General features: G+C 37.8%; 1 protein-coding gene across 1 annotated transcript in view; it reads left to right on the top strand.

The window, feature by feature from the left end:
- Window positions 1-10,250: 10,250 nt before the first annotated feature.
- nufip2 (nuclear FMR1 interacting protein 2) overlaps window positions 10,251-23,830 on the top strand; it is a 59,625-nt gene continuing 46,045 nt past the window's right edge. The window contains exon 1 of the mRNA XM_028806580.2: window positions 10,251-10,423. Within this exon, the coding sequence (XP_028662413.1) occupies window positions 10,282-10,423 (142 nt within the window). The 5' untranslated portion in view covers window positions 10,251-10,281. The remainder of the gene's footprint in view (window positions 10,424-23,830) is intronic.

The raw sequence follows: 23,830 nt of genomic DNA, 5'->3' as shown, positions 1-23,830 counted from the left end.
CCATTGCCGGATGTCCCTGCATCCATCCGGTTTACCATTCTCGGTTAGTAATGTGGAATAGCTAAACAGAATTACAATTGAAAGTAAAAACAAAACAGCAGTTATTTAAAACAGTAGGGAATCATAATGTCCAACATAAAAACAAAATAGGGTCAAATGGCCAGAGAGGGCAGGTAAGTAAAAAGTTCAGTTTTTACCATTTATTTTTATAAATCTGTGCGGTTCCAACGCCAAAAGACTGTCCAGCTCCAGTTCAACAACAATCCCCGACTTCCCTCCCCCAGCCCAGCATTCTACAGTCCATGACTGTGTCACCATTAATAGCATACTCTAGTGGAGCTATCTCTCTCTTCATCTTCCCATCATATCTAATGACTGCAGCATGCTTAGGCCAGGGTTCAGTGGTACAGAGTCCCACCACAGAGGAGGAGGGAAACGAAAACATACAGATATGTTAGTTATTAGTGAGCACTCTATTAAACAACAAATAGAATTGTATTTAATGAAAAAAATCAATCTTCTCTTCTCCTCTGTAAGAAGGAATACAAGTGATGCTAGTAATTTCTGAAGTGATCATGAAAGCCAAATTAAAGAGGTGAGTTTTTAGTAGGTTTTTGAAGTGTTCAATTGTACTGGCCCAGGGTATAATGGTAAACTATTCCAGATTTCTAGGGGAAGTAAATAAAAAGCCAACTAACCAGTTTTTTTATGTTTCACACTCAGAAAATGTAGCAAGATGATGTTAGAGGAGATTAAGTTTATGATTAGGAATGAATGGAAACAAGTACTCCAAAAATACTGTAAGAAGGTCCGAGACTTGCATACAATTAGAAGTATTTTAAAATCAATCCTAAGGGACAGAAGGCAGTCCGTGCAATGATGTTAAGACAGGTAAGGTATGGTAAGATTCTCTCTTTTTAGTTTAAAACAAATAAGGTTCAGGGCTTGGGAACTTGGAAATTAAATTCTTTTTCCCATATGCAGGGGTGAATAAGAGGTACGGCCTGAAGATTTTCCTAAAAGCAAACAATGATGTAATTGGTGGTATATGAATTTCCCCAAGGCATTAATAAATGTTATCTAATCTAATCTAATTGAATCTATTCTAATCTAATCTAATGAAATGATAAACATTTACTTAAATAACATGGGGCCAGACTATGAGTTGATATATGTTGACACAGTTTAATTCTCAGAGGATCTGAGCTGGGAGCATAAAAAAACCTGCACATGACCAGGAGTGACACCAGATGTGCCAGGAAGCCAGATCAACCCAAGAAGGTCAAAAACAGAGGATTGTCCCATACAGTCTTGTGACTCCAAAGGGTGATTAAGGCAGAAGGTCCACATCAAAGGGCACTTTGCAAGTGGTCAAATATAAGAAATAACTCGGTTGGAGAGGAGACAGCAGAGCACTATATTCAGGTGGACTTCCCTCTCTACTAACAGTGGGCAGAACTGAGCATCTTACAAGAGAACTTTCCCAATTTGTTAACAGGGGTAAGAGGACTTAGATTTCAATTGATAAAATTGCTAAAATAAATACTGCCAGAATACCCAGTATTGCACACTGATTGCTTCAGATGTTTTCTAGCTTTCTAAGTGCCCTCTAGCAATCAAAATATTTTAAACTTGATATGAAATTAAAAAAATAGTACAAATGTTGGGATTTGAGAAGAGAAGAAAGCTTATCCTAGAAACTTGAATACATTTTTTTCTGTAGAGTTGTATTCATGTTCTTGGCCCAGTACGGATTCATAAACTGATTTCTCCTGATGATTTGTGGTGAGAGTGTTATAAATATCTTAGGAGCAATCCAAAAATTTATAGCATGAGAACCCAGTCATGATGTTGACATGAGGCTCATTATACCAAAGGTAAAGGAATGGCAAATACATTTAAAGCAGTAAAAAAAAGTGAATTTGTTTTAGGTAGAAAGTGGAGTTCACCATAAATAAGGGTGTACTGTCCATTGAAATTAAAAACAATTATGGATTATGGGTTATAAATAAAAGGAATGTGCCTCTGATTAACACAATCAATACCTCTTAGAATCTGGAAAATCTGGATTTGGTCCCCATGTTGCCTTTTCTTTTGCAAACTGGATAAGCTCAGGTGCTTCTGTTTTTTTTTTCAGTAACATGATGACCTGAATTGCAACCGGTATTCCAAAAACAAATCTCACAAGCAGCTTATAAAATTCATCCTTAAAATTAATTGGTTGATTTGTATTTGTCCATATTCTTAGTGTAGACATCTAGACTATTTGAATAAAAAAAATAAATTTTTATAGATGTGCAGAGATCAGCACAGGTGAAAAGGAGAAGTGCAAGCAAGAAATGCAGCATATGTACTGCATATGCAGGATAGACATAGCACCCATCTGAGCCATAAGGAGGAGGAGAGTGAATTATGAGCTGGTCAGTGCTGGAAAAAGAAAATTATTTAGGGATCAATAAAGTGTCTGTTGAAAACGTGACCCCAAAATATACCAGTAATTAGTTTGGGAGAAGGTCTAAGAAAGAGGCAAGGTAAAATAGGAACTGGATTAAAATAAGTCTCCCATATCAATATGTGGCACCAAATTCTTTCAGTGGACCCCTACTGTATGTGAAGGAGAACAGGACACCAGAGAGCTACCAAGAATGCCATTAAATATGAGTTGGATGTCACTGGAACCTAAGGCCACCACAGATAAGTTGTGTTGAGAATGACACCCTGATTTCAGCCTTTTGAGCTTAGAGTGATGAGCTGAGGGTGAGAAAGGGATCAACTGATGGGAGGAAAAGAACTGAAACAGAGTATATCTGTACAAGAAAATGAGGGGGAAAGAAAGGGGGAAGGAGGTGGAATGAGGCTTTAGTTGTAGTATGCATCAAAGCAGATTGTAAGTAATTACATTAAACAAGAGAAAATTTAAACACAAAAATTAGAAGAAAACACTAAAGGATAAGTAACTCAAATAAGTAGGTCTAATAAGCAAGGGAAGAAACAGAAAGCCAAAAAATGAATAAATAAAACCAGAAGAAAAACTAATTTACGAGAGCCATGAGGCTCCTTATGTGTGCTACTAAAAGTGAAAATCATGGTCTAAACCAGGGGTCGCCAACGCTTGACCTGGAGGACCACGGTGGCTGCAGGTTTTCATTCTAACCCTTTTCTTAATGAGTGACTTGTTTTTGATGCTAATTTACTTCTTTTGAGTTCATTTTAATTGTCTTGCTCTTGAAGACTCAGACCCCTTAATTGTTTCTTTTTCCTTAATTAACAGCCAAAAAATAACGAGATACAAAATAAGCCAAACAACTGTTGTCCATCATACAATATCTGAAAATAAAGAAAGATTAAGGTCTCAGGAATGTTGATCTGCTCAGGTCCCCAAAACATTTTAACAGTGCTCTTAGAAAAGAGAAAATCAATAATTTTGGAAATGACTGCTATTGTACAATGACAGCAGCAACAAACCACGGAATTAAAGAACAGGTTTAATTAATGAAAAGAATCGGCACCTCGTTAAGCAGCTGGTTGGACTGAAATTGGTTGGAGTTTGAGGCCATGACTTAGTTGGTCTTCTGTTGGCTCTCTCACTTCACACTTCATTTCTGTTTGGGTGTCATTTAAGGAAATAAATGAAGCAGAGGAACAATGAAGACATTCAGGGGGAAAAATCTTTAAAAAGCAATCCAATTAAAATGCATTCACAAGAAGTTAATGAGCAACACAAACATGGCACTCATTAAAAAAAGGGGTTAGAATGAAAACCTGCAGCCACGGTGGTTTTCCAGGACTGGAGTTGGCGACCCCTGGTCTAAACCACAAAAGTACTCTACAATGGGGTCTCACAAAGAAATAAACATTTCTGATCAAAATAAATCTCAAAAGAGATGAGAACCAGATGAAAACCCCTGACTAAAGAAATTGAGTGCAACAAAGGAACCCAAAGCACTGAAATAAAAACTATCTAATGCCAAGGCCAAGTGCTGTAGTAGGCAAGAGTCTAAATAGTCTCCTCAGGTAACAGTGGCTCTAATGGCCACAGAACCTGTGAGTCCTTAACCAAGACACTCAAATCAGGGCAAGGGGCTGAGGACAATAAAAAAAAAGCACGACAATGGTAAGGAATCAGGAGAAAACACATAACATGTAACACTAAGAAAGCAAAAACAGGGAAAAGGCACTGATGCAGTCCTGGCAATCAGGTCAGGTCAGGTTGGGGAGCATGCACTGGTACAGTGCATTGCCGCACACACCACGTGACGAAACAGCTCGGGATCCTGGTTGGCAACCCCCCAGGCAGACAGGCGGTCCTCCAGAAATGACCATCTATCTGCAGCAGCCAGGTGTTATGTGGGTGTCCCCTTGGCTTGGTCCAACCGCTCAGGTCTTCAACGAGGATCCAGTGAGCCGGATCTCCTTCTTGGAATTGCGCCACATGGCCATAGTGCCATAACTGACGCTCCCTCACAATGCAGGTAATGTGTCTCATTCGGGACTCCGTGAGCAACCACTCATTCGACACATAAAGTCAAACCAGCAGTACCCAAGGATTCTCTGAAGAGGCACAGTACTGAAGGAGTCTGGTCTTCGTCTCATGTCACTAGATAGCATCAATGTCTCGCAACCATATAGCAAGACAGGAAGCACCAGGACTCTAAAGATAGTTTGATTCCTGGCTATGATCACATTGTTTTCAGATAAAAATTGCACCTGATGATCCTTTAGCTACTTTTGCCCTTGTGGCCTGCCGGTTCACCTATTATTTCCATTCACAAATTCAACTTTAGCCAGGGCCAAAACTGATTGAATAGGACATTGGTCCATGCTAGAGCGTGCTCTTAGACACACCCATACTCACTTACACTAGACAAAAAATTAACATAACAAGTTGGGCGGTGGGAAGAAATCAGAGTTGCTAGTGAAAAACCCATAAGGCACAGGAAGAATGTTCAGCCCTGACAAAGACAGTGATTGAGCTGGGATGTAGCCCCAAATTCATAGAAATTGTAAGGTAGCACCAATAAACAGTGTTTCTGTTTTGAAGATTCTTTAGAAGTGTACCTCCAAGCTGGAGATGTGTCAGGCCACTGTGGCAAATTAATCACAGGTCAGAAGATAAACATAAAACAAGTAGCAGTCTGTCTGTTGAATATGTCAATTTTTAAATACTACAACTATCAATAAATATTCCCCATAAGAGATCACATGAAATTGCAGCATCTGCAAGTAATAATGTTAGCTTTTTATGGTCAGTTAGACACAAATGTTTCAATATGGATGGCATTCATTTTGTTGCATTACTTTACATGTCACTTGCCTAGAATTTTACTGTATGTTTACACTCTGCAATAAGAAATAAAGGATTATTGTACATTACTAAAAGCTGAGAAGGTTTGATTCATAAAGAGTTTGAAATAAAACACTTGGCTAGTTTTTAGAATGACAATACATGTACACAGTGATATTTGAAAGTCTATTGATGCAGCGGGTGCTGGGAAATGGAGATCTGACCTCTAAAATGTTTGCCAGAAGTACTGTTTGACCATTATTATTATTAATCGGTTCTCTTTATTAGTGTACAACATCACTGATAAAAACTTTCAGGAATAATAAAAATGATTGCATTTTTATTTATGGTGTTTTTCATGTGTGTAAAAAGTGAGAATATAAGTTTTAAAATTTAACTGTTTATTTGATTCTCTACTAATCAACAAGACTGTAGGTATGGCTCCAACAGTACCTTTCCTTACCTTTCTCTGTGGGTCTGGGTTATGGCTATTAGACTTATGAAGTAAACCAGCAACTCTCATGTTAAGAAACAGTGTATTATAACAAAAGGTACAAACATACAGTTAGGTCCATAAATATTTGGACAGAGACAACTATTTTCTAATTTTGGTTCTGTACATTACCACAATGCATTTTAAATGAAACAATAATGCAGCTGAAGTGCAGACGTTCAGCTTTAATTCAGTGGGGTGAACAAAACGATTGCATAAAAATGGGCAGGTGTAGGCAAGTCCTTCGTTATGTCATTATCAATTAAGCAGATAAAATGCCTGGAGTTGATTTGAGGTGTGGTGCTTGCATGTGGAAGATTTTGCTGTGAACAGATAACATGCAGTCAAACGAGCTCTCCATGCAGGTGAAAGAAACCATCCTTAAGCTGCGAAAACAGAAAAACCCATCCGAGAAATTGCTACAATACTACGAGTGGCAAAATCTACAGTTTGGTACATCCTGAGAAAGAAAGCAAACACTGGTGAACTCAGCAACACAAAAAGACCTGGACGTCCACGGAAGACAACAGTGGTGGATGATCGCAGAATCATTTCCATGGTGAAGAGAAACCCCTTCACAACAGCCAACCAAGTGAACAACACTGTCCAGGGGGTAGGCGTATCGATGTCTACCATAAAAAGAAGACTGCATGAAAGTAAATACAGAGGGTGCACTGCAAGGTGCAAGCCACTCATAAGCCTCAAGAATAGAAAGGCTAGATTGGACTTTGCTAAAGAACATCTAAAAAAGCCAGCACAGTTCTGGAAAAACATTCTTTGGACAGATGAAACCAAGATCAACCTCTACCAGAATGATGGCAAGAAAAAAGTATGGAGAAGGCGTGGAACACCTCATTATCCAAAGCATACCACATCATCTGTAAAACACGGTGGAGGCAGTGTGATGGCTTGGGCGTGCATGGCTGCCAGTGGCACTGGGACACTAGTGTTTATTGATGATGTGACACAGGACAGAAGCAGCCAAATGAATTCTGAGGTGTTCAGAGACATACTGTCTGCTCAAATCCAGCTAAATGAAGTCAAATTGATTGGGTGGCGTTTCATGATACAGATGGACAATGACCCAAAACATACAGCCAAAGCAACCCAGGAGTTTATTAAAGCAAAGAAGTGGAAAATTCTTGAATGGTCAAGTCAGTCATCTGATCTTAAACCAATTGAGCATGCATTTCACTTGTTGAAGACTAAACTTCTGACAGAAAGGCCCACAAACAAACAGCAACTGAAAGCCACTGCAGTAAAGGCCTGGCAGAGCATTAAAAAGGAGGAAACCCAGTATCTGGTGATGTCCATGAGTTCAAGACTTCAGGCTGTCATTGCCAGCAAAGGGCTTTAAACCAAGTATTAGAAATGAACATTTTATTTCCAGTTATTTAATTTGTCCAATTACTTTTGAGCCACTGAAATGAAGGGATTGTGTTAAAAAAATGCTTTAGTTGCCTCACATTTTTATGCAATTGTTTTGTACACCCCACTGAATTAAAGCTGAAAGTCTGCACTTCAACTGCATCTGAGTTGTTTCATTTAAAATTCATTGTGGTAATGTACAGAACCAAAATTTTAAAAAAGTTGTCTCTGTCCAAATATTTATGGACCTAACTGTATATCTGAACATAAATAACTGAATGGAATGTAGAAAAGAAAAAGCAAATATTTAATAGCTGCCGTTATAAGATGGTTAAGATGTTTCCTAGTTTTCCTAAAAGAACATATATGCTTAAGTTGTTGTTAATTTTTCAAGCTTTTTCCATGGAGCTGCTTACCTAAGTGGCATTTGTGTGATGTCACACACACACTGCATTTACTATTGTCGCTAACACACAGTTTTCCAACACAGAGAGAGACGCCAGATATTGCATTGTAAGGAAGAATCTCTAGGTTTCCAATTACTGTGTTCAGGTTAAATAATTAGGGTTAAAAAAACTTGTAAAGATAGATCATTTCCTGACACAGCAATGGCCAGTCCTTTTTACACATTAACAGTTGCACATTATAACACAATAACTTGCCTTGTTACTATTAATTCTGATATTTGCACAGATGAATCAGTTAATCATGTAATGATTTCCCACCTTTCAGTGCCATGCTTGATGTTTTTTTCCGGTTCCGGGTAAGCCTGGTTCAAGCAAAGAAAACAAACTAATGTAGTGAATTACACCCCTGAGTCTTACAGAAGCATGTCTTGATATATGGCTCTTTCTCCTTGTCCATTATGTGGTTTGCCTGTCTTCCTCATTAACCCAAGCATTATCCCCATATGCCATATGTTATAACTGCACATCGCGATGGTACTGTTTGACAAAGGGCTAACTTTCAGTATTCTTGCTGTTGCTTCATTGCTCATGTTAATAGCAACTTGGAGGGTAAATTCCTCCACTATAGTGTGGGGCTTTTTACACTGGGTGATTTGCAGTTGAGCATGAGCAGGCCTAGATGCAGTTGTAATAAAATGGCTTTAATGACCACAACATTTTTCTAGTTTGTTTTAAAAGCAATCAATGGTCCTGTCCTATTCTCGGGATGTAAACCTCCAGATGAAATCTCAAATTGTTCAGCTTCAAATTGTTGGTTCCTAATAATGCATTGTGATCTCCTTTATGTAGTACTGGTAATGTGGAAGTATAGGGATATGCCTCATATTTTCTTAGCTTTGCTTTTGTAATTATAACATTTGAAACAGTTGGGTTTAGTTCATCATCTGCTTCATGTTTTACTGACAGGCCTGTCACAAACTTATCAATACTGTTTTAGGAGAGAGTGTCCCTGCTGCAGTTTGTTGGATGGGGAGGTGTCATATGTAGGTGGGTTTGGACTTGGAATTACTACTCACAAACTCGTGACGACTTCAAATTACGACCTAATTCCAAAATGGCGACATACACCATGGACAGTAAGTACTATAACACTTTATTGACTTTATTTATTAGAAGGATTTACTTTGAATGAATTGTCTTTATCCATAATACTGAATATTGAGAAGGCAAACATTAACAGAACAAGCAGTACCGGATAAACAGATTTTAGCTGTTTTTAGATTGTGCTCAAGGGTTGCTTTGTGCAGTTTTTTGTAATTGGAGCTTCCAAGTGAAAATAGCGCTGTTTATCATTGCCAAGAGAATAAAAAATATTTTTTAAACATGGCAACATACTTTTTGTGGCTTTCATGTATACCAGCTTTCATCTGTGCATCAATGTTTACTTTCCCACTTGTGTAGCGAGAACGTGCAAAGGGCACAATTGACATAATAGTGACTTCTGACTTTCCAACTCAGCCATCCGATGAATGCAACATATGTGTTCACTGATGGACATGGGATGGGGTGTGGGCTATTCCAGACTTTTAGCATATAACGTGATGTACCACTGCATTCTGGTACGGGGTGGTACTCACCACGGAAAAATTCAACAGAGTGTAATTGCAAACTGCAGTACCTATGAGGTCAGTCATGTAATGCCCCAACATCACGAAAAGCACTCAACGTCAGTCACGTAAAACCCACCACATTAGACTATGATTAGCATTGGGGCCCGTTACACTATGGTTAAGATTAGAGTTGTAGGAGGGTTATCTCATTCAAAGGGCGTTTTGTGACTGACGTTATGGGCATTACCTTGTCTATGTCATACGTATTGCAAGCTGCAAATAGACCCTTCTCGAAATATTAGGTGCATGCACTAATACAGCACGTTGCCGCACCCACTGCACGACGAATCACCTCAGGATGCCAAATTTGGGCCCAAGTGCAGCTATGCAACGGGTGACACCTCAGTGCCACATTAGGTCGACCCCCGCCCACCCCCCTTTTAAGTTAAGGGTCTTGGTGAAAGGCCCAACGGAGTGGAATCACTTCTGGCATTTACAGATTTCGAACCGGAAATCAGATCCCTAGCCTCAGAGCCACCTTACAGAGTAATGAAAAAATAAATAATACAATTAATTGGGAATGAACAGATAAATGAACATCTAACGTTGTACCTTTCTTATAAAGTAACCCTTGGACATCCAAGCCTGCCTTCATTTGACCCCGCCTCATCCCACGTCCCGCAGTGAGGTGTACTTGTTGCTAGCAGCCTATGTTCAGCCTTCATGACGCACCCCTCAGCTTGAGAAGTGTTTGACTAACCTATATGACAAAACATATTACAACGTTCTCTAACCCACTTAATCCAGTTCAGGCTCGCGGATATCACTTTTTAATACAATGCACCTAGGATCGAGAACAAAGCACACGATATGCACTCAAAAATCAATGTAACCAAACAGATCCATGCGCGTATATCTGTCCTTAAAATGAAGGTAAATAGGTGGAATGCCCAAGTACTCCCAAGTCTATTTATGACTCCTCCCTTCCAGCGTAGTCTGCGACGCCATGACGTTGCAAGCCATCGGCTGTATCTATTGGTCAATATGCCTTTGCCGTGTGCACGCATGCGTACGCGTGCCCCGCCCCCTTTCTCTGGCAACACTCTTCCCTCTCGCTCGATGGAGGAGCAGCCCTGTGTGCGGGCACATCACCACCGCCATGCAGACGAGGCAGGGAACCCCAACTGTCCGCCGACAGTGGTGAAACATGAGCAGAATCACGAACAGGGCCAGCCTTCGAAAACGTCGAAGAAGAAAACAGGTCGGCGACTGTAGGGAATGGGTAGAGGGGATTCAATACGTTTCTCTTAATTTTTATCAAGAAAAATTCCGGACCTGAGTGGGAGGAGAGTAAGAGAGGTGGCCGAGTTTTGGGGGAAGAGTATGGAAACTGACCTTGTTCGCTGAACTCAGCATTTTTTGTTTGTTTTTTTTCCCTCAATTTCTGAGTCGTGTTTACAGGCCATGGAAGCTAAGTAAGTTAAGAAGGTGCGGGATGAAATTAAAAACGTTTTTATGGGACATACCGTTGCGCATCAGCACGGAACTCCGAGAGGAAGGAAAAACTTCAACAGTTAGCAGTTGACTGACCGACTGACTGACTGACTGGTGGGGAGGGGGAGTGCACTGCATTTTAGCATGTAGTGACAGGACTAGGCCTGGGCTGCGGGGTCGCGTGATCGCCGGTTTCATTAGGTTTGTGATTTCCTGTCCGCCATGTTTTCATCTGGGATTACCAGCATCGGGTTAAAAAGCAAACAATCTGATAAAATATTTTGCTGTTGTGCAGGAACTTTTCTTGGGCCCAGTCGGCATAGCCAGGTTTGCCTCTCCAACTTCAGCGTTAATAGAAGCTCTTCCTTTTTTAATAGCTGCTGTTAACCTACAAGTCGAATGGCTTGTGTTCCCACTTGAGTTAAGAGGGCAGCATGTGGGAATGTTTCCACAGAAAGACTGTCGGCCCTACTATTGTATGCTTCATTTTATCTAAGAAAAAAAGACCTCGTTGCCGATCCATCATGTTTGCTTTACCCATAAGTTATCGCCCTTATTGAAATTAAGCAGCAATGTTAAGATTACCCCGAATTCATAACCTACGTTTTTCATAGATGGGGAGTCACGAATGGTGGTGTGCTTTACTAAATTAATTTTGGAAGTACCACTGCTTCATTTATAAAGTCATGCAAATCTTTTGTTTACTTGTCGACTTCTAATAATGGCTACTCAATGGCTGATTACATGCCTATTGACATATTCGATCAATGGCCATCTGCGACGCGACAGCTTTAGAATATATTTTTCACATTAATATTAATCGGGGAACAGTAAATTTGCTAACTTCCATTGCATGTTTGTTTTTAGGTCAAGTGACAATTTACTTTTCAATCCAGATACTTTTTGAGTTGAGGTTGTAGTGAAACAGGTCTAAATACATTTTGTGGAAAGAACTATATCTACAGAACAGAATTTAATGCATTTTTTTATGCCGAATTTATTTTCAGGTAGTTTTTGTAAACTTGTAAATGTCAACTGCAAATACATACAGATACATTGTAAATTTCATTCTGTGTCCAACGGTAAGTTTTGTGTTGGGGATTGAAATTCCACGTTTTTCGTTTCCTGTCGAAATCTTTAGGGTTGTCATATAGACAACAGAATTGTAGCTAACATATGTAATTTGTTTTATTTGGAAATGGTGATTGCACTATATTTGATTAAACGGGTTTGAAAAGTGGTTGATGGAGAGGGTTGTCATTTTAAATTGTTACTGTGTATAGTTTTCGTATAGTATGAAAAATAAACACAGTGACATCGTGCATGAACATATTGTTATAAGAAGGAGTTTTGTTTGTATTCAACAATTCAAAAATAGTCTTAAGAAAAAGGCTAAGGCGGTGCATACGTGATGTTATTTTCAGAGCAAGTAATTAATTAGTAGTCAAGTTCTTAACCTGTCACAGGAAACTGATTTAAATAAAGAAGTTTCATCTGGCAAACGGTCTGTAGAAATCCTGCATCTTAAGTAAACTTAGACTTTATTTCGTTAAATCATTTTTTTTTTTTTTGCATCTTTTAGAAGTATAGGGTTAAGTTTGACTAGTATGTGTCTGCATAAAGATTAAACCAAATGTTTTGAGTTTTCCTTAAACCTTTTTTTTCTCTTTTAAAGTATCCAAAGTGTTTTGTGGAAAAGGATAGCTGTGCATCCACAGATCTTGTGCACAATAATTTAATACCTTTTCATGTAACAAATATTTGAATTAACAGTTAATGTTGGCATTATTTTTAAAATGACACTTGAAAATGAGAAAAAATGGTAGCCCGTATGTTTTACTTTGTGTCATTTTATAAATGAGATATATTAAATTCTAAATGTAAAAATACCTCATCTCCTAGCCTTACAATGGCAGTTTTTATAGCACTAGAACAAATATTAAATGAAGACTTTAAAATTTACCAAAAAAAATCCACATTAAGCAGGCAAACATTTTGATTTTAAAAAAAATTGTGCATTTCTGAGGCATGACCAAACAAAGCTGTGAGAAATTAATTTCTATCACAGGTTTCTGGTACTATCCTTCCTAACAGAAAAGTTATATTCACGTTCACTGGCATGGGTAGAGTTTTCCCCATTGATAATAGCCAGTCTGACTGAAGCAATTGAGTAAATTGAAACCACATCAGTAGAATATCATGAGATAGGTAAAGCTCATCAGTGTAGCTGGTTAGCATAATGCTTGCTTTTGACAGAAATGTTTATGCCTGAAAATGAAATGTCCCGCATTTGCACTAACAAGTGTACACTATAAACACACTAATTGACAAAGCTGAAACATCTGTGCAAAATCCACAATTTAATGTAGAACTTTTTAAGACAGCGCTGCTAAGAAATTTGCTGTTGGTATTAACAAAACATTAAACTTACTCTAAATAAAGCTACCTGTTTGGCCCCTGTAGGTCTGATTGCTTCTTCCTGTTTAGTTTCAGAAAATCGAAATGTTTTCAGTAATTCGTGATTTATAATGGATGGAAATCCATTGACATCAGTAGCATGTATTGTAGTCCTGCTGAATTCTTACCTGATTTTTTCCAGTGGTGCATACAGTAAGAATTGCTCTCTGCAGAAGAGGCATTTGTCCTCCGTAGGTATTACTTCATTTATTCTGCAGGTGCACCACCAATTTTCACTTGTTTGAGTCTTGTCTTCACACTGTGCATTTTTACTCATTTTGTCTCTTCAATCATGTTTTTTTTCCCATAGTCTTCACTCTTTTTGCAGCTCTACATCAGTATATTCGGACTCATGAAGATAAAACTCTGCAACAACACTGTTTCTTCATTGTCATAGTCAAACATATTACTGGCATAAACTGAGAGCTATTGTGTCTAAAACCTTAGAAATAGTTATTTCAGCAGAGGAAAAATAGCCTGAGCACTTAAACATTTATTACAGTACAATTGAAAGTGTGCATTTATGAAACATTACAAAAGTCATATCCCTGGATGTGAAAGGTCAACTCGGAGGAAAATGTAATAATGTGGATAATACAAAAGAAAGACAAAATACTTTAAAAATGGAGGAATTTGAGATAAGTTCTATTTCTTGACAGAACAATATGGATTTGTTCCTTTTCCAATATGTGTACAATTCCAAAGATATTTTTCAGTATTCTGCAGTAGTAGACAACATGTTCAATTTTAAGGCTTTTGTTTCTCCTTTGCTGTGGTCCCTCAGTGATTACTGCTATAAGTTTCAGGTAGATTTATTTTTTAAATTAGAAATTATGCTAAGCGACAAATTCTTGAAACAAACAAATGTCTGCCATGATTGTGAAAACACAATGAATTTCAATAAAATTTCAATACATTCTGTGCATGAAAGTGTAGCTCAAAGTATACAAGAAGTTAAACATCTTGTAATTACAAAGAAAGTAAATGAGTAAAATGGAAAATACAAGGCTTTTACTAAAAATGGGAGCAAAATTTAATTTACTTGACACAATTTAATTTACTGTTTGATATGTGCAATTTGTAAGATTCTACTAGTTAAAATAGTAAAAGTCACAATTCCAGTGATATGGTCAGATTACAAGGGAAAATAGGAAAGCAAAAACTCCAGCTGTAGGAATGCTAGAGAAAATAAATCTCAAGGTTCTGAGGTTAAAAGACGAACCATCCTCTCCAGTGGTCTCATTTATCAACTTTGAATGGATTCAAGTATAAAAATATATGCAAGTAAAATGCGTATGCCAAAAAAATCAATTTCTAAAACTTGGTGTACTTACATTTCTTTACACTTAACCTTTATAAATCATAGTCATCTTGTAAATGTGTGTATGTGAATGTGCCTCAATCTCCGCCTTGGTTCCCTTCCTGAAACAGCAATATATGGAGCATGCTAATCGACCTCATATATATGCTATGGGAATGTTGCAGCATTTCATTGACCCATAGAGCAGCCTCCCTCCTGATGCATCAAGACCCCATTGCCTGCATTCAACAATATCTGGGTGCGCTTTTGTAACGTGTGCAAGATGCACAATATTATAGAGCTTTTTCTCTGTGTTCTTGGGGTAACACACCAGCATCTGAGCGGGTAATCACTATCACTTGTATTGATAAGATCGATGTTTCAATTAATATTGTAAGCCATTTGAAAAACTGGGGGTTCAGCCAGCTATATTACCAACAAACCAGCAACTCCACATACAGTGCCATCACGTCTGCTAAAGTTACTTTCCCTCAAAGTAAATGAATCACGAGTTGCCCCAGTCCACCAAGCCACAACATTTGTCAGCCTAATCTTGGAATCACAGATGACTTGCACATTAATGAAATGTAACTGCTTACATTTAACAAAAGCAGCATCATTCTCGTTAAATGCCAAAATTGCAATATGAGTGCATTAAAATGTGCTGATTATTTTAGTAGAATTGTACACTGTTGCAAAATGTCTTTGTAAAAACCTGTTTTATGAATATACAGCCCCACTATATGAAAACTGCATATATCTCCCCTGTGGTCATTTAATGGCTTCCAGCATGGCGAGCATGATAGTGACACTTGGCTAATATATTCCTGACCTGTAGGCCAATTTCCTCAAAGAAGTCACAATAAGTAGCCTATATAAATGGATGAACAAAAATTTAAAAATTTCTTCAGTGCAAACACTCAGTATTGGCCTTTTTACAAGGAATCTAAAATAGTCTGTACAATGTAATGGAACACTTTTGAGGTGTAATATGCTTGTCACACAGTGCACATTTTAACAGCTCAGTTGTATGAATTATTATACACGAGAGTCATCATTTAGTTGGTTTGGCAGAATTTCCCCTACTTAATCAAGGGCATTGTTACTTCCAGCTTCTTTGAAATGCTGCATATGGATAGGTCAGAGCTGCCATAAATATACATGTATTCTCCCATTACATTTTCTTTTATAAATTCTGGTGTTTGTGTGGAATTGTGTTTATGCATATTTTGAGACTATTTTTATATGTGTGCAAATTTTCTAAATCTGATGTCTGGGGATTCTGCAAACTATAAATATGATATAGTTTTTAATTAGTGCTATGATGCATCATACTAGTTAATTTGTTGAAGTGCATCTCATTGGTAGTTGTATTATCAGCATCATTGGAGGTTACAGATTACTTTGATCAGGTGGCCTGCAGAAAACCAAAAAAGGAAAACTTTTTGACATTGACAGGATTGGTTCACATATCGTCACAGGATAGTTCACAGTACACTTCCATCTTAATATTTTAAGCAAAAAGACATATCTGGACCACCACCAATAATTGTAATATAGTTGAGGTCATCTAGATCATTTGCCTTGCTCATTCCATTATTTGGTGGTTGATGCAACAAAACCTTTTGAACATTTTTACATCCACTGTATATTACTGCTGTTCGATCCGATATCTAAGTATAATTCAAATGCATTTCTTTAAAGCCTTTTTTTAGAAACCAAAAACTGACATTCAAATATAATAGAACAGTTGTTTGTTTTACCTTATACTGATTTCAGTATTGTTATTACTATAGACAACCTATGTAATACTGCGGTAATTTCTAATTTTCCTTATTTTATATCTACACTTTCACCTTTTTCAAAAGATTCTATCTCACCAAACATACAGTTCTGCAGGTAGTCTACATTTTAGTTGGCTGCTGATTTACACACATACCTGAAACAATGCATCATTTAATATACGTATTATATATATATATATATTTGCTGCAACTGTAAATGGGGGAGGCAAAAGGGTGTGAACCTGCATTTAGGAGCAAAAATAAATATGGGGAATTATATTAATGACTGAGTTTAACATGTTTGAGCAGCAACAAGTGATTTTTGCCAGGGTTTTCCTACTTTGCACTGCCTGTAACGCAGATATTGCCAGCCCCACCTTTTCTTTGATCATGTCACTTTGTTCTTAGTGTTTCACCCAAAAAAAAAATTCTCTGTTTTTACACATGTTTATAAGTTTGAAATGTCACATGCACCTTTCAAACAGAAGTGCAATCATAATCAATTTGTGTTATATACCATTAGAAAAGGTTACATAATACATATACGACATATATCTCAATATTTTTTATTCCCATAATGTAATAACAAAAAGACTGTTCTGAGTCAAAGCCACATGTCTCAAATGTCACAAAGGCACTTTTATTAACATATGGCTGTACATGTACATGAGAAATGGCTCAAAAATAAACTATCAGCATATATTAAATGTAATGCTCCTTGAATAAAATAAAATGTTCTGTTCCTTCATAACAAAAGACTCACAGCTGTGCAATTAAGAAAATGTAAACAAAAGATACAGAGCAAAAGTAACAAAAGGCCAACTTGCTCTTTAAAAAGTGGGTTTCCACTGAAGTAGAGATTTCTTTTTTTACCAAAGTGCTTCCTCCTGGGTGTACTCCTGTATAAACATCTACGACTTTGTGCAAATAACAAAACGTGTAACAACTGGCAAAACGAAACAAGTGACAACTTTCTTACACAGAGAAATGGCCTGGACAATGCGGGCATTATCCATACCATGTACTGTAACACACAAAATTAAAACTTTTAAAATCACTTTAATTTTTATGTAAAGAGGCAGATCACTCAAAGGTAAATTAACATCCATCTGTGTTTAATAGGGATGTACAAGAGTTAACTACTCGTTTAAATTGTGTTGTGTAATGTGTAACCTACAAATGGTTTTAGTTAAACCATTTTGGTAAAATCACCAGCAAATGAGTGAAACATGTATATTTTTAGACCTTTTCAATTCAAACACATGAATTTAAAATGCATCCATGTCTCCTCTGATGTGGAGTGGTGTCTCTGGTGGTAAGGATTTGCTGGCAGTCACGGAGCACTTCTTTGGGTACATGAGCAAGACCCTTAACTGCAATTGCTTCATCTTGGGTATGATGTTAACCTGGATCCGCCCCTGCAAGTAGCCCTCCAACTTGCAAGGAAAACTCGGGAGCTGTTGGCAGAATTAGCACTCCAGCTGCCGTAAAAACCTTCACGAGCTCCATGCAGTGTTGCCAAGGCATCACCTGTTGCGCATAATGTGTGACAGTTGTGGCCGCGTGCTGTACACAGCGCACGCTCCCCTTCCCTTTCCTGTCTCTTCTCAGCTGGGGCTCTCATTCAGTGTCAAAATCCTGAGTCTAATACAAGCATGCATGTACACACTCCAATAGGGCAGATCGTTTATGTGACAGTTTCAATTTCATAAGTGTTAGCTATATAAGCCCTAAACTTTTCAAATAGATCATCTTGTGGTCAATAGACATATCTAAGTTTAAGTGGTTCTATAAAACTTCTTTCTTAACTATTTTAGGTTGGGCAGATGTCGAAAAAAAGCTACAAATGTCGATAAAACTCACCATTATGTTATAGGTAGATCCTGTTTGGTTGAAGGACTGTTAAACTTGTTGACTTGATGTTGAATCCCTGTGTGCAAAACAAAATACTCAGTAGGGTGACATTTTGTGTATATTTTATTATTTTGAATTGGAGTCTGACTTGTTGGACTATGATTTGGTGCAAGTGATGTAGAGATTGATATCTGAAACGAAAGTGAGGTACTGGCATCAGCTATTCAATCCCCAGCTGACACTCCCAGCCTCTGCCAGATCTCTAACACACATCGACAGCACACTGTATGCAGCAACAAACATTTTATGTTAGTTTATGTGAGAAACTATTGCTTTGTGTGCATTTTAGAAACCTGAGTTTTTTGGAAAAATATTCAGCCCTGGGAGAAAGGGAATCAGCAATATAATAAGCCACTGCTTTAGTAATGTTGCCCCACTTTGAGGCTGGGGAGGCTTCATGGTCTGGGCTGCAGCACGCATTTTCACACACTCTTCTTACTGCACTTTATGGCGCTGTTGTAAATGGTGGAAAAGATTAGTAGCACTCAAAGCTTTTGTCAGGACTTGTTTTCTGCATTCTGTACAGAAAGCAATATTCTGCTGCTCATCTGACACTTTGAACCCAAACCATCTCCAAATAATTGAGCCACTGTTCTTCTTTTTACCAACCAGGGGCGTCTTGTGTAAACGGTGCATACACACTAAAATGTTACGTACGAACGTATCTACGCTCAAATCGCGATGTATAAAACCTAAACTTGATGTAAAGCCACGCACCTTTCCAGGTAGCTCATGCCCTGGCGTACACAAGTTCTCCTCTTGGTTTTGCAGACTGGCGGCACCCATCGTCAAAGCAGTGCTACTGTTCCGGTGTGGTTATCCTTTCTTTTTTACATCCACATCCCTGACGTGGCTTTATCATATACACTGAAACTAACCTCATATTGTTTATTAGTTTAACGCATCTGATTGTAATTAACCTGTAACAATATAATGGTCCAGGGAATAGCCAAAGTATTCCAAATACCATAGCTGCTTTAGTGTTGTTACTCTCACAGCACCTTCTTTTTCTTCTTTCAGCTGCTCCTGTTAGGGGTTGCCACAGCTGATCATCTTTTTCCATATTACTGTCACTGCACCACTCGTAGTATTTATATCACTATATCTGAGTGGGGGATCACAGATCTACAATAGAGAATTATCGGTGTACATCATCAAGCACACGCTGCCTCAGCCATGCTGCCTGTTTGAACTGCTCTCACATGGCAAACGCTTCAAAGCCTTTCCTGTACGGACCTCGCTGTTCAGAAACAGTTTCATCCCAAGAACTATAAACGCACTCAATCAGTCCCATCAAGTGCTCCTTGTAGAACTGTTTGTACTTAAAAAGTAAATTATCTCACTGTAAATTTGCGATAGTTATTGCACAACCTGAGCCACTTTATAAAGCGTGCATTTACATATGATGACGATATCATTTTTAAGATGAAATGCAGCAAAATGTTTATACAGATAAAACTTCAACTTCATTTAAATAATCTATATTGTTAATGATTAAACATGTGAGGACATGGTGTCGCTGTGCTAGCAAGGATCTGGCGCTCCGTTCACAGATTTTTCCTGCCTCGCGCTGTATTCTTTCTGGGTCTGGCGCGACACTGAATGTATAGAATAATTAAACACGTACTACGAAGATATTTCAATGTTCCTTAAAAGTTTTGAAGAATCGGCGTTCTAAACTTTAAGGTGACTTAACGTCTATTACAGAGCTGATTGTGTGGCAATTGGGTATTTGGAGAAAGAAAAAAGAGGACAAGAATAGGGGGTTAGTACGTTTGAAAGAGACAGTACTGCTACAATAAAGTATGTCATCGGAGGTCGCGCATGGCGCAGCAAGCATCTTGCGTGAGACATGAAAATCACTGCGCCACCGTGTTCCAATGTTTAATAACCTGCTTTAACTCCTATCATTATGAAAATGATATCATGTATACATCTCAGTATTTTAATTATTCAGAGAGCTGTAATATTACGAATGTAATGGATTCTGTGTCCTGTCAAAGGAAGAGAAAGCCCGGAAGCACGTAGTGATTCACACACACAGAGCACATAGAAGATCAAATACAAAACAGAGCATTTAACGTGCTACTTTAGTTACGATGGGATTTGAGAAACTAGTAAATTAAACGATTTTAAGATGAAATTTATGATGTTCTATTTTAATGACAATATAAACTGTGTGTTTAAAGTGGAAATTTTGAGATTAAAGTTGACATTTCGTGCTTTTTTCCCCACTGTGTGCCTTTTTTTTTCTCTGTACCCTAATAAGCTTTCATATAACACTGAGACGGTGAGCTACGACTCGCCTTTTCACGGCGACTTTGATATGTGACTTTTTTTTTTTATTTCTTGCACTGTGTGACTTTGTGAACTTGAGCTTTCGAGTTTCTCCGACACGCTATGTTACTCGGTCAACTTCCTTTTGTTGATTATATCACTGTTTAAACCAACAAATAGTAAGTTTTTCCTTGCCTCCACTTGGTATTCCCTGAAATTCTTCTATTTTCCCCCGTGCTTTTGCCATTGTTTTTTCACAGAAGGCTGAGCTTAAGGGCTATTTATATTGATTTGCATATTCAAAGAGGTGTAATTCTGGGAGGAGTAGGGGCAGGACAGCGGGCGCGTGCACGTGCGTTACTTTTCACGCTGACCGGGATTTATGTAGTGGAAGAATGTGGAAGTTGGCGTACGTACAGATTTATGCATCTGGATTTTTTTGTGTGTAAGCACATTTCCGCTTTTGTCCGTATGCCATATTATAGTGTGAATTCTATGCACGTTGTTATACATGAGGCCCCTGCTCTTTTTCGATTGCTTCCTTGTCTTCATCGGTTTCCATCCTGTAGCTTTCTACAGGACTTACCGAGTGAAGTGGTGGGGGAGGGGTGAGTTGTGTTCAGAGAAGGAAAGAGATGGGGTAGGGTGAAGTTGTGTGAGAGACTCAACTGGGAGAAGAGAGAGGCGAAATTTCACCTGTATGAAAATAATTTTAACGCAACATAGACTCAATATCAACGATATTGTCTCATCCTATATCTCATATGAAAATATATTGCCTAGTCTTAGTTAGTATGTACAGTATCAACTGTGTCAAAGTGAATTTGTGCCCCTGTAGTTTAATTTTAAACTTTATTGTTAATTCATTGTTAAGCACCTCATGAGTCTTTGACTAACTGAAAAGAAAAGACTACATTAATAATCACATTGCTGCTCGCCTTACCCCTGTACACACTTTTAATTACTAAGATCGAACTTATAAGTTTAGTCAGGTTGAAAAAAGAGCTGTTTCCTGAGACGGTGTTTTATTTTTACAAAATGAACAAGGGAGTTGCAAAGACATGTTTCTTCTTGGTATGCAAATTATGGCATTTTCAAAAATTAGTAATTTCATTAGTATTTACTAAGCTGAATCCATCCATCACTGAGCTTTCACTTTTTGAAACATATAACATTGTTTTATATATAGCAAGCAAAAATTGATACTGCTTTTATGTAGACTTAATGTACTATTTGTCGGTAGATCTGTCCATCTTTCTGCATGAAACATCACAGCCCTTAGATGACTGATTTTGTTGAAATCTGGGAAACTTATTTTTCGTGATAATTTGATATTTTGAACACTACGCTCTGCACAAACTTTTCAAATTTCAAAATCTTCCATTGAAAAATATTACCAAATTACTTTGTTTTTTGGATTGTGTATTGTGGTTTCATGTTTTTATACAGGTTTTATCAGTTTAAGTGTTTAAAGGAAATTTTCTTTTAATGTCACCAGACAGTAAGTGTGTAAAAATTTTGTATTGTTAGTGAAAAATTAGTACGTCACAGAAGTGGTCTGCATTTAAATTATAAAATACCACTTTAGGAGGATAGATTAGATGTAACTTATCAGTAATATTAAATGTAGCTTTCAAAGGTGATAAAAATATTGCAATATTTTTTCCACAGTGACTCGACCATCTAAAATTGAAAAACCCATTTGTTTATGCCTTAACTGGGTCTCAAATGAAGGTTTTTACTTTGTTTAAAACAATTTTTAATGTTTTTAGTGAAAACCATGAACGGTAATTGTTATGCAACTAAGGCATTTTATGGTCTTAGAATTTTAGGGGATCATCAACTTAAAAGGGGCGTTCGTTTGTGTGTCATTGCAATATTTTAGTTTTATTTTCATTTTGGCTGGTGTTTGTGCATTCATTAAATAAGTATTTAACAGCAGTGGATTGAATTTCAGTGAAAGATTGTAGTAATTGTTTATTTTGAGTATACGTTAACTTAGGATTTAATTTTTGTTAGTTTTCCATTATGATGCAAGTTGAGAATTGAAAGTATGAATCATGCCAGCTTTGAGAGTACAACAGAATGATGTTAAGAGATGCAGCTGTTCAAAGTTTTGGCATTTTTCAGTTGAGTAAGAGAATTAGAAATTGTAGCAAGATGGATGACTGGATAATTTAAAAAAAAAAAAATCGAACATGAGTGTCAGTGGGCTTTGCACCCTAGAAACCAAGTTACCTGAACTATTCTATAACATTTCAGTAATTATTTACATCTCTGATGCTGATCTGGTCATAAAATAGGTCATTATGATAAGGAGGATTGATGCTAACTTGGATAAAATGAATGGCTGCAGCCATTTTAAATTAAAAATTATGGATATTAAAGATTTTGTCAATGTATGTAATACATTATCACTTTTAAGCCTCCCTTTAAACCTTAGTGACTAAATGTTATATAAAAACAAAAAAATACACATTTACACGTTTTCAGTGGTACATACAGTGGGGCAAAAAAGTATTTAGTCAGCCACCAATTGTGCAAGTTCTCCCACTTAAAAAGATGAGAGAGGCCTATAATTTTCATCATAGGTATACCTCAACTATGAGAGACAAAATGAGAAAAAAAATCCAGAAAATCACAGTCTGATTTTTGAAGAATTTTTTTGCAAATTATGGTGGAAAAAAAGTATTTGGTCAATAACAAAAGTTCATCTCAATACTTTGTTATATACCCTTTGTTGGCAATGACAGAGGTCAAACGTTTTCTGTAAGTCTTCACAAGGTTTTCACACACTGTTGCTGGTATTTTGGCCCATTCCTCCATGCAGATCTCCTCTAGAGCAGTGATGTTTTGGGGCTGTCGCTGGGCAGCACGGACTTTCAACTCCCTCCAAAGATTTTCTATGGGGTTGAGATCTGGAGACTGGCTAGGCCACTCCAGGACCTTGAAATGCTTCTTACGAAGCCACTCCTTCGTTACCCGGGCGGTGTGTTTGGGATCATTGTCATGCTGAAAGACCCAGCCACGTTTCATCTTCAATGCCCTTGCTGATGGAAGGTGGTTTTCACTCAAAATCTGATGATACATGGCCCCATTCATTCTTTGCTTTACACGGATCAGTCGTCCTTGTCCCTTTGCAGAAAAACAGCCCCAAAGCATGATGTTTCCACCCCATGCTTTACAGTAGGTATGGTGTTCTTTGGATGCAATTCAGCATTCTTTCTCCTCCAAACACGACGAGTCGAGTTTTTTTTATCTGACCATATGACATTCTCCCAGTCCTCTTCTGGATCATCCAAATGTTCTCTAGCAAACTTCAGATGGGCCTGCACATGTACTGGCATAAGCAGGGGGACACGTCTGGCACTGCAGGATTTGAGTCCCTGGCGGCGTAGTGTGTTACTGATGGTAGCCTTTGTTACTTTGGTCCCAGCTCTCT

Source organism: Erpetoichthys calabaricus, chromosome 8 (genome assembly GCF_900747795.2).
Source record: "Erpetoichthys calabaricus chromosome 8, fErpCal1.3, whole genome shotgun sequence".
Lineage (NCBI taxonomy): Eukaryota > Metazoa > Chordata > Cladistia > Polypteriformes > Polypteridae > Erpetoichthys > Erpetoichthys calabaricus.
Note: the sequence above shows the minus strand (reverse complement) of the source record. Positions and strands in the feature narration are given on the sequence as shown.